We start from the raw sequence: 12,766 nt of genomic DNA, 5'->3' as shown, positions 1-12,766 counted from the left end.
TGTAGAATGTTTGCAGGGTGACGAAACTGTAACTGTAGTATTAGCATGACGCTAGCATTTAGTTAACATTAGAACTTTATTAATCTCACTGTTTGAGACAATAAAATGCTGGGGAAGTTACAAAACACTGACCCTCTTAAAAATATACACACCTGCTAACACCCCCTTTTTTCACTAGCTAGTAATTTACTCCGCGGTCAAAAGTCGCCCGCGTTTCTCCCGAGTTATAACAATATTTTACACCTTTCCCCCTTTGGCAAGTAGTATGCAAATATGACTGCTGCATGTAAGCTAACCAGGTAGCCCTCTTTAACCAAAGTTGCTTGTGACTTAATTAACTATCAGTCAGCTGTACAGATAACTACTAGATGGAAGTATTAATATTTGGGTGATTTATAATGTGCCAGTATGACCCCAGCTATGACAATGCATCTCCTCTGTAATTAGCTTAAAATCAACGCAGACCACAAGACCAACTAGTCTAATGAAGCTCATATATATATGAGCTTTATCCCAAAAGCCATGCTTATTTTGCTTATTTTATTTTTGGTAGTAGCTGTCTCCATGTTTTTGTTTACCTAGCTTTGTCATTTTTTAAATTTAGTATAAATCCTATTACACATTAAATTGATAGTCTTATTCAGTTTAATCTTTGTTATTCAACAAATTTTTAACTTTCTTTCATTTCTTTCTAAGGTTGGCACCAACATGGTGGAATACCTCCAGCAGGCCGTACCCTACATCCTGACGTTGGGAGATAATGACCAGTGCTGCTCTCAGGCATTTGTCATTCTGGTGGGACAGGCTCTGGAGCAATGCACACTACTTGGGGCGGTTCATGTGTGCTTCAAGGCATTTTATATTTTTGACATTAACTATTTAAAGTAGTGTGCACCTGTATAGGACTTTTTGTAATGTTGCTATGAAATAGCAAGGCCTACTTGAAAAGTCATAGACAGTGTTTGTATGTTAAAATGGAACCAGGGCTGGATAGTTTTGTTCTGCAGAAAAGATATCTAATGTCACAAAGAGATCCTGCTCTGTAGAAGCTGCCTCAGCCTATTTGTGTTATTACTCCATTCTGCCCTTATGAGTAATAGTATAATAATGATGTCGCTGTTGATTATCTGTTCGAGTGCTTTTGAAAAATAAACATTTTTTCTATAAACATTTCATAGGATGTTGTTTATTGCATATATGTATGGTTTGCAAAACTTTTAAGTTTTTTTTTTGTAATAAACCAGTATATCAAAGTAATTTAACTGTTTAATAGACGTGGGTAGTTTTTTTTTTTTTTTTTTACAGATTCACTGTAAAACATGAAAATAATAATAACTATTTGTGAGGTAGAATTAACTCAACATTCCAGTTAAAATGAACCAACATCTGGGTAGAACATTTAACCAATTTATGTGGTAGAATTAACCCTGCATTATAGTTAAATATGACCCAGCATTTGGGTTGAATATTTAACCCATTTTGCTGGGTTAAATTAACCCAGCATGTAGTTAGTCCAATAGTAACCCAGCATTTTTTAGGTTGAAGGAATCGGTCCAGATGAGCTAGCTTTCATTCCCAATGAGTCTCAGACACCCATCGCCCTGGTAGGTAATAATCAATGCTGATTCAATACTGAGAGCACTGCACAATACCTGCTATTTTTTGAGTGCTCTGATCCAGATGTCTAGCCATCTCAACGTGGCCTTTGCCCATTATTCCTGCTTTTAACATCAGTTTTGAAAACTGTCTGTTCAGTGTGTGTGTGTGTGTGTGTAGGGAATATTTTTTGTCATTGCACAGAACTGAATAAGACTATTCAGATCAGTAAACAGGCCTTCTTTTAATAGACTTCATATATTTACAAAATGCATACATCCCTCAGTAAACACTCCAATTATTTACACAGTGCAGTCCACATATAACAGTTAGAAGTTTGCCCATGGACTTCTAAAATGTGCTTGGGGTCGCTCAATTTAGTGTTAAACTAATTTCATGCTGAGGTGCAAATGAAGTAACATTTAATAGTACATCAGATGCACAACATCAACAAACCTCAATCATTCAAAACGACTTGTGTGCAAAAATAATAGAACACACTTTGTGCAACGTTCATCACAAGGTCATCTGCAATTTAACAAGCTCACTGACACTCCACCAAACAGAACAGTACAAGTAATAAACAGATAGATCGTCCAAATTTCTCCTTAAAACCTTTAAGGTTTTAGTACACAGTCCATTCTTCTGACATTTTTTGATGGATATGAAAACAAGTGTACAACACCTCAGCATGTCAGAAAAATATACTATGTACATAAAGGTACAAAAAACTGCAAAAGATTGTCTTGGATAATTCCTTATGCATTAAAATTAAAACAGCATACTACAAATGGCATATATCATTTTAGTGTGGGTATGCTCACTGTTTTGACTGATCATGGGAGGAAGAGCATTGTAGGCTTGTCATATACACTTACTGGGCACTTAAACAGGAATATCCACATGCTGACAGAGTCATGTGGCACCAGTGCAATGAATGCAGTTTATCTTTAGGATTTTATGTATTCTGCTCTGCCTGATTGGCTGATTGAATAATTGTGAATGAGCAGGCTTACAGCTGTTCCTATTAAAATGTCCAGTAAGTGTATACAGCTAGCTTATTCACTGGAAGGAGTGAAGCAGCATGGGTAGTTCTTAGATGAGAAGGTCTCAAGGGCGTCGGGGCTCCAGCTTGTGAGATAGTTGGGACAGAGTACGTTGGTTGTCGATCACACTGATTTGTCGCACGTAGAGCCGCACATCCTGGTGGTTCTTGGTAGCTTGAGGAGCTTCATGGTCTATGAATAAGATAAAATGATACAATGGAATAAATGCAAGTAATTTTGGATGCAGTTTGGTGCAATATAACTGTTAACTGGATAAAATGCCATTTGCCAACACAATTTTATATAATTCTTAAGACAATATAAATATTATTATAAACTTTTACACATTAATTAATATTAGAATTAATACAAACTATTATGTAGCTATGTTATTTAAAACATACTACTGGCCATCATGATGAATAATGTTAAATAAATCACTTATTGGTGGCCGCCAGGACACACTGCAGTCTACAAACTTGGCCATAGAAGACCTGATTACTGATCACACCAACCTGCACATGGTATAAAAGGACGCCTTTCGCAAACACACACCCACAATTACACCTCATGACGTAAGCTCTCATGTGTACCCATGCTGACCTCATAAACCCTTCCTTTTATGTGCATAGCTATACTGCTTCCTGTTTATGACTGCTGTCTTGGCCACTCGATTGATGTTTGGTTGCATACCAGGTATTGTTTCTCCGCATGTTGTTTGCTCTTCAGGCTGCTTATTGCAGTTGGCGTGACCTTTCGCCTATTTACTATACCACGAGTTTTGATAACTGTTGTACTCTGCCTGCTTATTTATTAAAAAGTGCCCCAACCTGATTTGCATCTGCTCCAGTTTCCTTTTTTTAAGATACATGGTTTGAGAATTACAACACATGCCCCTAACCACAAGCTACTAACCCAAATTACAAAGAACAGCATCTGTAAGCATAAAACAAAATCACACAACTGCCTTGTTCAAGTTTAAACATCTACTGTACATAACCATCTGAATAATCACCTAAACCAGAAATAGATACTGTGTACTTACTGAAGGGCTGACTTCTGCAGTATCTTATTATCCGGACTGTGTTAGCAATCATGCGCTGAAAAATATTGAAACATTGTAGTAACCTAATACAGATCCATTTCAATATAATATAGTTGACTCTTTAACTCGTCTACTTATTATTTAGCAATTCATATTAATGCATTTAATTTAGTAATTACAATCCATGTTTTAGTAACTATAAGGGAGAATATAGGAAAGATACATAGTTAGAAGAGGAAGGAATGATGTGTGGTTAGGTTAAATTGCAGACAAAATCAATTACAGACTTTATAATAAAAAACAACTTACCATTTTCTCAAAGTTCACCAAACTGTCAACAAATGTCTTGTTGCCTTCATGAGTAAAAGTCATATCTGATAAGGATAAAAAATAAATAAAATTGTAACAATCAGATTTATATTGCCTTTTATTAGCTTAATATCATAATCTACATTCTAGGTCGCTACACAGTTATGTCCCAGTGTGTGTTCTGTTATACCATCATATTAAAATCTGCTCTGTAAGTAAGTTGCTTACTGCAGATTTTGATAAACTAGAAGTAAAAGTGTTTTAATAAGCAAACAAAAAAAAAGACAGGCCTAATTTGTCAACTACCCACCTTTAATTAGTAACGGCATGAAGGGAATGATGGGAGGGTCCAGCTTAGCCACAGTGAGTCGGTATGCTCTGTGGTTCCTAGAGGGGTCCTGAAACATCCACAAAAGAAGAGAGAGAAAATGGTGTTAAAGGGAATGAGTGATGAAATCTGCTTACTACTCCTGCCATATATACTTTGAATCATGCAAGACTTAAACTCACCATCAAGTTTTCATACTCTGCATAAACTTTCTTAAACTTGCTGGGAAGTTTCTATAAAGAGCACGGAGTAATGTGTATGAGTTCTTACAACATGCGCATCTCACAGACATAAAACTGATATTATATGCTCTACTGAGGAAGATTACATCATGACCCCTCTATATGATGTAAAATCTTACCTCCCATGTCTGATTGAGTCGGCTGACTGCTGGATTACTCAATCCCATAATAATAGCAAAGAACGAGTTCAGATTCCTAAACTCTTTACAGCTATTAAAGAGACAGATAGAAAAATATAGACATTATTTTATTAGACATCAAATATAAGGGGTAGTCAAGTCAAACTAGGACTTTTGTTTGTGCAGAAAACCATAATACAGTTATGAGCTAAAAACTACATTAATTATAACTGTGTTTTGTTTATATTTTTTTATTTTTCACTCAGGGGGTCAGGAGATTAGCGCAGGAGACTTGGGGCACAAGGTGCGGTACACCCTATTTATTTTTCTCTATTAAACTAAACTATGGCAATTATCCCAGAGTTTCACTAGTGCTTTCTGATGTAAAGCAGGCAGACCGATCATGGCTCCCTGGTATCCATGATCGGTCTGCCTGCTTTACATCAGAAATGCTGGCCTCCCAGGAACTCCTTTAATGGTCATGTTAAAATAGCTTGGAGTTTGGTCAGGACTGGACAGGAGATGCAATAAATCCCACTCAAGTTTCTGTAATGTGCAAGTGGTGTTCTTATATGAATGTGTGCACAGTTCCCACAGACAGATCTGTCTCTTCCTTAAGTTGCTGACAAGTTATTCATTAAATTTCAGAGATCAGGTGTTCCACTCACTAGATGTTTACAGTAGAGACCTTGGCCACGATTATCACTGCCATTTACAACTACGTTGTTTACAATGTTTGCACCATCCCAATGTTTTACTACGGCTAATAGTCTCATCAATAGACGTTTTTTGTACATATCAGTCATTTATCTTTATTCACAAGAAATTTTATAAGAAAAGTCCCAATTTGACTTGAACAACCCCCAAATTTATAAACCATCTTGAAACAATTTTAAGCAGAGTAATTGTGATAAAGTACTGTGATATCAATACTGAACAGAATAATTAGCATGCTACTCATTATCATAAAGCCACCCTCAACTGCATGTTTAACTCTTTTAAAATTTTTAACTCATGAAAGTTCCAAGGCTGAGTCTCACTGAGCAGCAATCTTGATGAATTTCTTGAGGAGCTGGACACGTTTGCTGAGCGTGGCACAAAGGCACACCTCCGTCACTACCCACAGCTGGATCTCATTGAACCGGCGTAGAAAGAGATCTAGGTTTGTTGTCACCTTTTTAAAGTGCTGCCGGCCAAATGTGTGGTAAATTAATTCGTGCTGAAAGAGAGCAAAGGGAATTTTATCAGCTCTGTGGAAGTAAGCTTTACAGTTTCATGTATGAAATATTTTTTCTTTTTGCATTGATGAGTGAGAGACATATAGACAGAGAGATGTAAACACTTTGCCATTAGTTTGACCCTACACTCTATCTCATTCATTATATTCTGTAAATAAATACTTTAAGATCCTTTAAAGTTAAGCCTTTATTTGTCACATATACAGTACATTACAGCACAGTAAAATTCCTTCTTTGCATATCCCAGCATAACTGGGGTCAGAGCGCAGGGTCAGCCATGATACAGCGCCCCTGGAGCAGATAGGGTTAAGGGCCTTGCTCAAGGGCCCAACAGTGGCAACCTGGTGGAGCTGGGGATCGAACCCACGATCTTCTGTTCGGTAACTCAGTGCCTTAGCCCTCTGAGCCACCACTGCCCTTTTCTTCCTATTATATCATGAATTTTATAATATATATTTAAGAAAACAGCTCATGTAGAATGTGGTATTTGTCGTAGCTATATGCTTGAATTATATTCTGTAAGTCACTCTGGGTTACATATTTTTCAGATAAATAAATATTAATGTGTGCATGTTTACCTCATGCACACAGTTGAAGAGTTCCCACTCATAAAGGGTCATCTGGTAGGCCACCTCTTTGGAGCTCATTAACTCAAGGGTGGACATGGAGCCGGCAGACGGTCCCTCTTGCTCTGGGAGTGGAGTCTGCACTCACAGTAAAGTATAATAATCACTCAGGGTCTACGCACTCCTTGAAACATAGCAATACACTTGCACAACTGTACACTTGTAAAAGTTGGTGTTTGTAGACATTTTCACTACAAATACTTGTTTTTTATTGTCGTAGAAGCCCAAGGATGATGCTGGAATAGTTTTTTCCATTTAAGTTCCTGGTTGTTGAGTTATGTTTTTAGTTTCCATTATGATCATGGTTTAATGCAGTAGGCTACTGGGATGAGCAGCACTGGAATTTTTGTCTGCATTCTACTCAATGTACAGTAGACTCACTAGCACTGGTGGCAGGACATCCCAGCCCCAAACAATGGCATTGAGTTCCACTGGGTAAACTTCTACTCCATTGCTAGTTTCACTGGAAGAACGTGAAAGATCCCAAACTGGGAGAAAGGGAATGGGCTGGGTTTGTACTGTGGGTTTTGGTTCACTGGCACATGAATGTACAAAGCACCTGGTTTCTGAATTTAGGAATTCACATATGCTTAGTTCCCTTAAGGTCCCACCACAGCATTTTAATTGGGTTGAATGTATTCAGAAAACCTTGATTCTTCTTGTCTTTAGAATACTCTGGTATAAAGAAAATTTCATAGTCAATTCAACAACTGGAAGTTGCCTAGGTCCTGTGGTAGCAAAAAAGCCAACATCATCACCTCTCAACAGCTGTGTGTGACAAAGAGTATAAGGTGTTTCTGCTAAAATACTGCTTGGATTTCACAAAAAATGGGACTGGGCTTTAACGTCAAACAACTCCACCTTGGTCTCATTTGTCCATAGGACATTTTTCCAGAAGACTTAAGGTTTGTTCAGATGCAGTTTTGCAAACCTCAGTCACGCTTCCGTGTTCTATTTAGACGAAATAGGCTTTCTCCCGGCCACAGTGCACTCCTGCGAAGACTTACCACTTATTTTTACTGGCGAATTTTAATCTCCAAATTGTCCGGAAATGGTTTCATACCCTTTTCCAGATTGATGTGCTGCAACAATTACTTCTCCAAGACCATTGCTTTTGTCTTTTCCTTTTGACATTGTGCTAACACACACCCAAATGCTCCAGACCAGCAAATTGATAAAATGTCTGCTTTTATAGAGGTCTGCACACCTGATGATAGATTAATCAAGGGTTAATGATTGGCAGCACCTGGCTGCAACTACCCTCGATAACCATGTTGAAGCAGCAAGGGGGTACTTAGTATTGCCCACATTACATTTTTTGGCCTTCAGTTTTGTTAAATAAACAATGGCAGTGTGAAAAAACAGATGTTTTATATTGTGTTTTTACACAAAAAAACACAGAATTTAAAAACGGGGTACTAACTTTTGAACATAACCGTAATTTTTTTTTTTATGGGGTGAGGGGTGGAAGTAGTCTATAAATGGTGTATCAGCTTGCATGCTTGCCCCAGTGAGCTAGCTCAACTCTCTGTGGACATCAACCTGGCAACCACCACAACCCAAATCCAGTTGAATGTCATGGAGGAGACCTCCTCAGCCCAGCTCAGACTGGAGATAAGACATTGGAACATCGGTGCACCATATTTTATTTAGGCTAGTAAAGCACTGAAATTATATCTTCAAGGTAAAGTATCTTCTAGAGTGGTAGAGTTCTAGTGGTAGAATTAATGGTTAATAAAATCATGGTTCAGTGTTCAGTCTTTAAGCTACTGAGAGTTCAAATTCCAGAACTGACAAACTGTCACATTTGAGTTCTTGATCAAGACCATTAATCTTCAACCAGTCAGTCAAGCATGCAAGTGGAGTTAAAATTAAATTTCTTTACAGCTTTATAGAAAATTCTGCTGCCACTTCATCACTGTCATTCTTATAGGAAATCCTAGGTCTGCTAGACAGCAACAGTGCAAGTTATTCTGAAAAAAAAAAAAACATCTGCCAAAAGATAAATAAATAAAGAATTGTCACAATATACATGTGTGTGTCTGTGTATGAACATGTACAGTAGGTGTCTGTGTATGAGTTTTGGGTTTCATTTACCAAAGAGTTAATCTGTTCCCTGGAGCAGACAAACAAACGGCCATTAATACTGAGGGAGGAGAAGATGGACACTTCATTGGGCTTCAGCACCACTTTATCTGAAAAAAAAAATATATATATAATAATAAAAATACAATTGGTGTTGTCTCATTGTCATCTATATCGTTTATCCAGTATACAGTGTCGCGGGGGGTCCTGGACCAGGAAATACAATTCATTTAAGTAAAATAATAATAATAATGATAATAATAATAATAATAATGAGAAGAAAAGGAAAAGGAAACATAACAATTTGGCTTACTGTTAATTGATCAAAACCCAGACATAACAAAAGTTCACTAGATCTCACACAGCCCCATGTCCACTCAGTGACTACATCCATCAGTATCAGTGATGCCAAAAATCCCTGGTCGTGGTTTCGAGGCTAAAAATAGCGTGTTATTATTGTTTTGGAGCACTCACACTCTTTTCCTGAAGCAGAGCCGAGGAGTGTGTGTTCTCTTGCCTGGTTGCCATAACAGAGGGGTTGCTTTTCTATAATACCCTAAGCTCTCCTCTTTATCTTTCCAAACCTCTAAATATGACAGCTATGCTGTAATACGTCCATGTAGCAACCAGGTGTGGACAGCATACATGCACTACAAACTGGCTTCACCATCTTTATCAGAAACTCTCCAAGCAAAAATAATGAACCTGTACCATGTACACCTGCGTGTATGCGCGCACATGTGTGTGTATGTGTATGTGTTTTTGTGTGATGTGTTTATAAAGGGCAGTATTAGGCCATAATAGAAAAGCCTGTCTCTTCTCCAGCAGCTACAGTGGTGAGCAGAATTTTATATAATGCAGCGACAGTGATGCGCTGCTGAAAATAATGCATTCGCATGGCAAGCAGCCAGAGGTCACACACTTAGAGAGCATTAACATAGCCATTCATCAAATACACTTGGAAATTAAAGTAGTATAATGAAGCTCTTACAAAGTTTAAATAAACATTTTTTTTCAGAGGTGACATGAATCTACTGCCAAAGTAAAAAAAAAAGAACTAGACTATGCATAGATTGATGTGGGTGTGTATGTTCTCACCGCCAGCTGAGCTGAGGTGAACCAGGAGAAGGTCTTCCTGTGAGCCCAGTTTATCTGATACAGCAGAAACAACCTCTCTGACAGAGGCAGACACAGGCACTCGGATGGTGGTGTATGTATGGTCGCTACAGTACACCTTGAACAAAACTGCAAGTAGAAAACATAGAAGAGGTTAAATGCATGGGCAAGAACGAGTGTGATATTCTGCGATTTTTTTAATTACCATCTGCTATTTGACATTTCTGACCCTGCACTCGAGGGGTTGATGTGGGATTTATGATATGGGACAGTGCTGCTTCTTTCAGTTGCAGCAACAATGTGGGGATGCTAGAATTTAAAATTGATGTAATATAAATGAGATTTCACTACATTTGTTTCTGGATTTTACTGAATTGACCAAACCAACTGGCTGACCAGATGGAAAATATTCTGTTTTTCTTTGACTGCCAGACTTATTTATAATAAAATAGTGTTGTTGTTTTTTCCTGGACAATATGTACAATATTAAGCAAACATCTAATGGGCAGCCAAGCTAATTTTTGTAATGCAAAGATACCTCTTAACCATACAATGAAACTTTTTTAACCCCGAAAACCTGCTATAAGCAGGAAACAAAAGTAAATAATTTTTTGGTGAGACAATGCTTTGTCTTTAAAAAAGCATCAATAGTCTCAGGTACATTTAATTGACTGGTAAGATTTTAAGCATCCAGATCACAATTCTATCACAATTTGATAGAATTTGTGAAGAATACATCATCTGTTATACTTGCTTTTCTGCGTTCAATAGTTCTTCTCTCGGTTTTTATGTCATTTCGAATCTCCTTAGTTGTTTTCCTTGCTTGATGCAGGCCAATAACCCTGCTGACCCTTCTGAAATGGCAACTTTTTTTGTCCTGGCAGTACAGAAGTGCATACAAAAGTGCATAACTAAGTAAACAAAGAATTTATGTTGTTTTTGGTCTTTCGGCTGCTGCCGGCAAAGGGGTATATAGCAAACTATCCAATCCGCACCAACTAGCTTGGCACAGGTTTTTATGCCAGATGCCTTTCCTGATGCAACCCTCCCATTTTATCTGTGCTTGGGACTGGCACTGCATCCAGTGGCTGCGGTTTGGGCACCGGCTTGGAATCGAACCAGGGCCTTCCGCATGGCAGGTGAAACACTTACCACTGAGCCACCAATAGCCCCAAACAAAAAAAATTAATGTAAAAAAAAAAAAGCTAACTAATCGGTAGTTTATAGTATACTCATAAATTTCTAATTTTAGATTTATAAATTTAATGTAGTAGCTTGAATATTATGTCAATGTAAAACCCATATAATATTAAAATCACAGTAAAACCTGAAAGCTTGAAGAATTAATAAGTGTTTGCTTTAATTATCAAAATATTAAATATACACAGCATTTTACTTTTACGAAATTCATATGTCTTTCCATTTTTTAAACAAGTTATTTCTCTTTAAAGAAGGGTAAAATCCATGCTGCCATGTCAATTTGAAATAAGAATTAAAGCCGGGGCTACTTACTCTCATCTGTGCTTTTAATTGGCTGCCGTTTTTGCAGTTTCTCATCTCCCATGCTGAACTGGCGAAGGAGCACTTTGTGCTGGGAGCAGAGGGATTAAACAGAAACTTAGACTTATAACCCACACTACTAAAACAGCAGGTTACAATGTACATTGTACTCTGCTCTTTCACAAACATCTGATTGTTCCTTACCTTTTTCTGAGTGGGATTCGCATCATCTGAACTGAAAACCAAAAAGAAAGAATTCTTTGTGATGAGAACTGAATTAATGAGTCTCATCATAGCCATTTAAAAAACATTTAAAACCTGATCAACTAGCAAAAGTATGAATCTCACTTCTGTTTGAAGACAGTTTCCAGCTCAGGGAGCTGATCTTTGAGTGCAGGAATAAGTTTGGCATCTTCAGATACTGACATGTAAAAATCCTACACCACAAATAAAAATACATCAGTATTGTGCAACTACAATTCATAACCAGTCATCTTAAATCTACTGTGTGCAAAGATCTACTGTGAGCCGTGTGCAAAAGTTTGCATTCGGTTTCTGGTTAATCTATTCTGAATATTTCTGTCTATTGAATTGGAATTAAATTGCTCTTGATTTGCTCAAGTTCATTTTTTGAATGACATATAATTGTCAGCATGCTTTCTTTAAGTCATGTAAGTTCAAACAACTCCAAGCAATGGGACAAAAACAGTCAAGTCATTGGAATCAGAAGAACATGGCTTTGACAAAGCTCATAAAAAGAAAAACAGACCTTTCAAGGACAAGGAAAGGTGTAAAAAGCTAGAACTGTAGAGGAGTCATTATCAACACTGAAAACTCTAATTCAGAAATGAAGGGACACACACACACACACACCCACACACAGATAAAAGCTCTTACAGAGAATGGAAAGAATTATCTGGGGGGGAAAGAGTGCCCAAGAGACTTTTAAAAATCCAAAACAAATAGCATAAGACATTAAAAAGCTATTAGTCACAAGTAGTCACAACTTATCTAAAAGGAAATACAATTTTGATTGTTCCACTCTTAATAATTATTCAAACAATCAAAATTGCACTTATGATTACTCATACTTCTGAAAATTACGTAAACTATGAAATGACTTGGTGGCTTTTATCATATTAGAGTAAGGGTGTGCAAACTTTTGTACTCAACTATTATAATTAATTTCTATGGAAAAACAGCAGGATGGAATGGAATGGAATGTCATCATATCAAATCTGCACTTAAGTAAAATATAAACATATTTACTGAAACCGATGCACAATACTCTATTCAGATTTGTGAGTGTAAACTGAACTGAAGCATTGCCCTTGGTGTTTATGTGTTGAAGGAGACCTGGAGGAAGGCTAGAGAGCTCTCCTCCTCCTGCAGGTGGGGGGTGTTAATGGCAGCCCACTGCAGCACCAGACGAATGACTCTGCGCTTGTTATTCAGAGCGTAGTCCAGCCTCTCCTGATCACTGCCCTGAGACGACTGCGCCTGGTAGGTTCACTGC

The 12,766-nt window shown here is 37.6% G+C and overlaps 1 protein-coding gene across 4 annotated transcripts in view; it reads right to left on the bottom strand.

Annotated features, from left to right (window-relative positions):
• Positions 1 to 1,835: 1,835 nt before the first annotated feature.
• rapgef4a (Rap guanine nucleotide exchange factor 4a) overlaps positions 1,836 to 12,766 on the bottom strand; it is a 45,176-nt gene continuing 34,245 nt past the window's right edge. For all 4 annotated transcript variants that reach the window (XM_053496619.1, XM_053496620.1, XM_053496621.1 and 1 more), the window contains 14 exons: positions 12,607 to 12,757; positions 11,599 to 11,687; positions 11,455 to 11,485; positions 11,263 to 11,341; positions 9,733 to 9,879; positions 8,647 to 8,744; positions 6,502 to 6,627; positions 5,726 to 5,904; positions 4,686 to 4,776; positions 4,507 to 4,557; positions 4,307 to 4,394; positions 3,997 to 4,061; positions 3,688 to 3,742; positions 1,836 to 2,834 (listed from right to left, as the gene is read on the bottom strand). In XM_053496619.1, the coding sequence (XP_053352594.1) occupies positions 2,707 to 2,834; positions 3,688 to 3,742; positions 3,997 to 4,061; positions 4,307 to 4,394; positions 4,507 to 4,557; positions 4,686 to 4,776; positions 5,726 to 5,904; positions 6,502 to 6,627; positions 8,647 to 8,744; positions 9,733 to 9,879; positions 11,263 to 11,341; positions 11,455 to 11,485; positions 11,599 to 11,687; positions 12,607 to 12,757 (1,378 nt within the window). In that variant the 3' untranslated portion in view covers positions 1,836 to 2,706. The remainder of the gene's footprint in view (positions 2,835 to 3,687; positions 3,743 to 3,996; positions 4,062 to 4,306; positions 4,395 to 4,506; positions 4,558 to 4,685; positions 4,777 to 5,725; positions 5,905 to 6,501; positions 6,628 to 8,646; positions 8,745 to 9,732; positions 9,880 to 11,262; positions 11,342 to 11,454; positions 11,486 to 11,598; positions 11,688 to 12,606; positions 12,758 to 12,766) is intronic.

This window comes from Clarias gariepinus, chromosome 5 (genome assembly GCF_024256425.1).
Source record: "Clarias gariepinus isolate MV-2021 ecotype Netherlands chromosome 5, CGAR_prim_01v2, whole genome shotgun sequence".
Lineage (NCBI taxonomy): Eukaryota > Metazoa > Chordata > Actinopteri > Siluriformes > Clariidae > Clarias > Clarias gariepinus.
The sequence above is the reverse complement of the archived record's forward strand: the minus strand, read 5'-3'. Positions and strand labels throughout refer to the sequence as shown.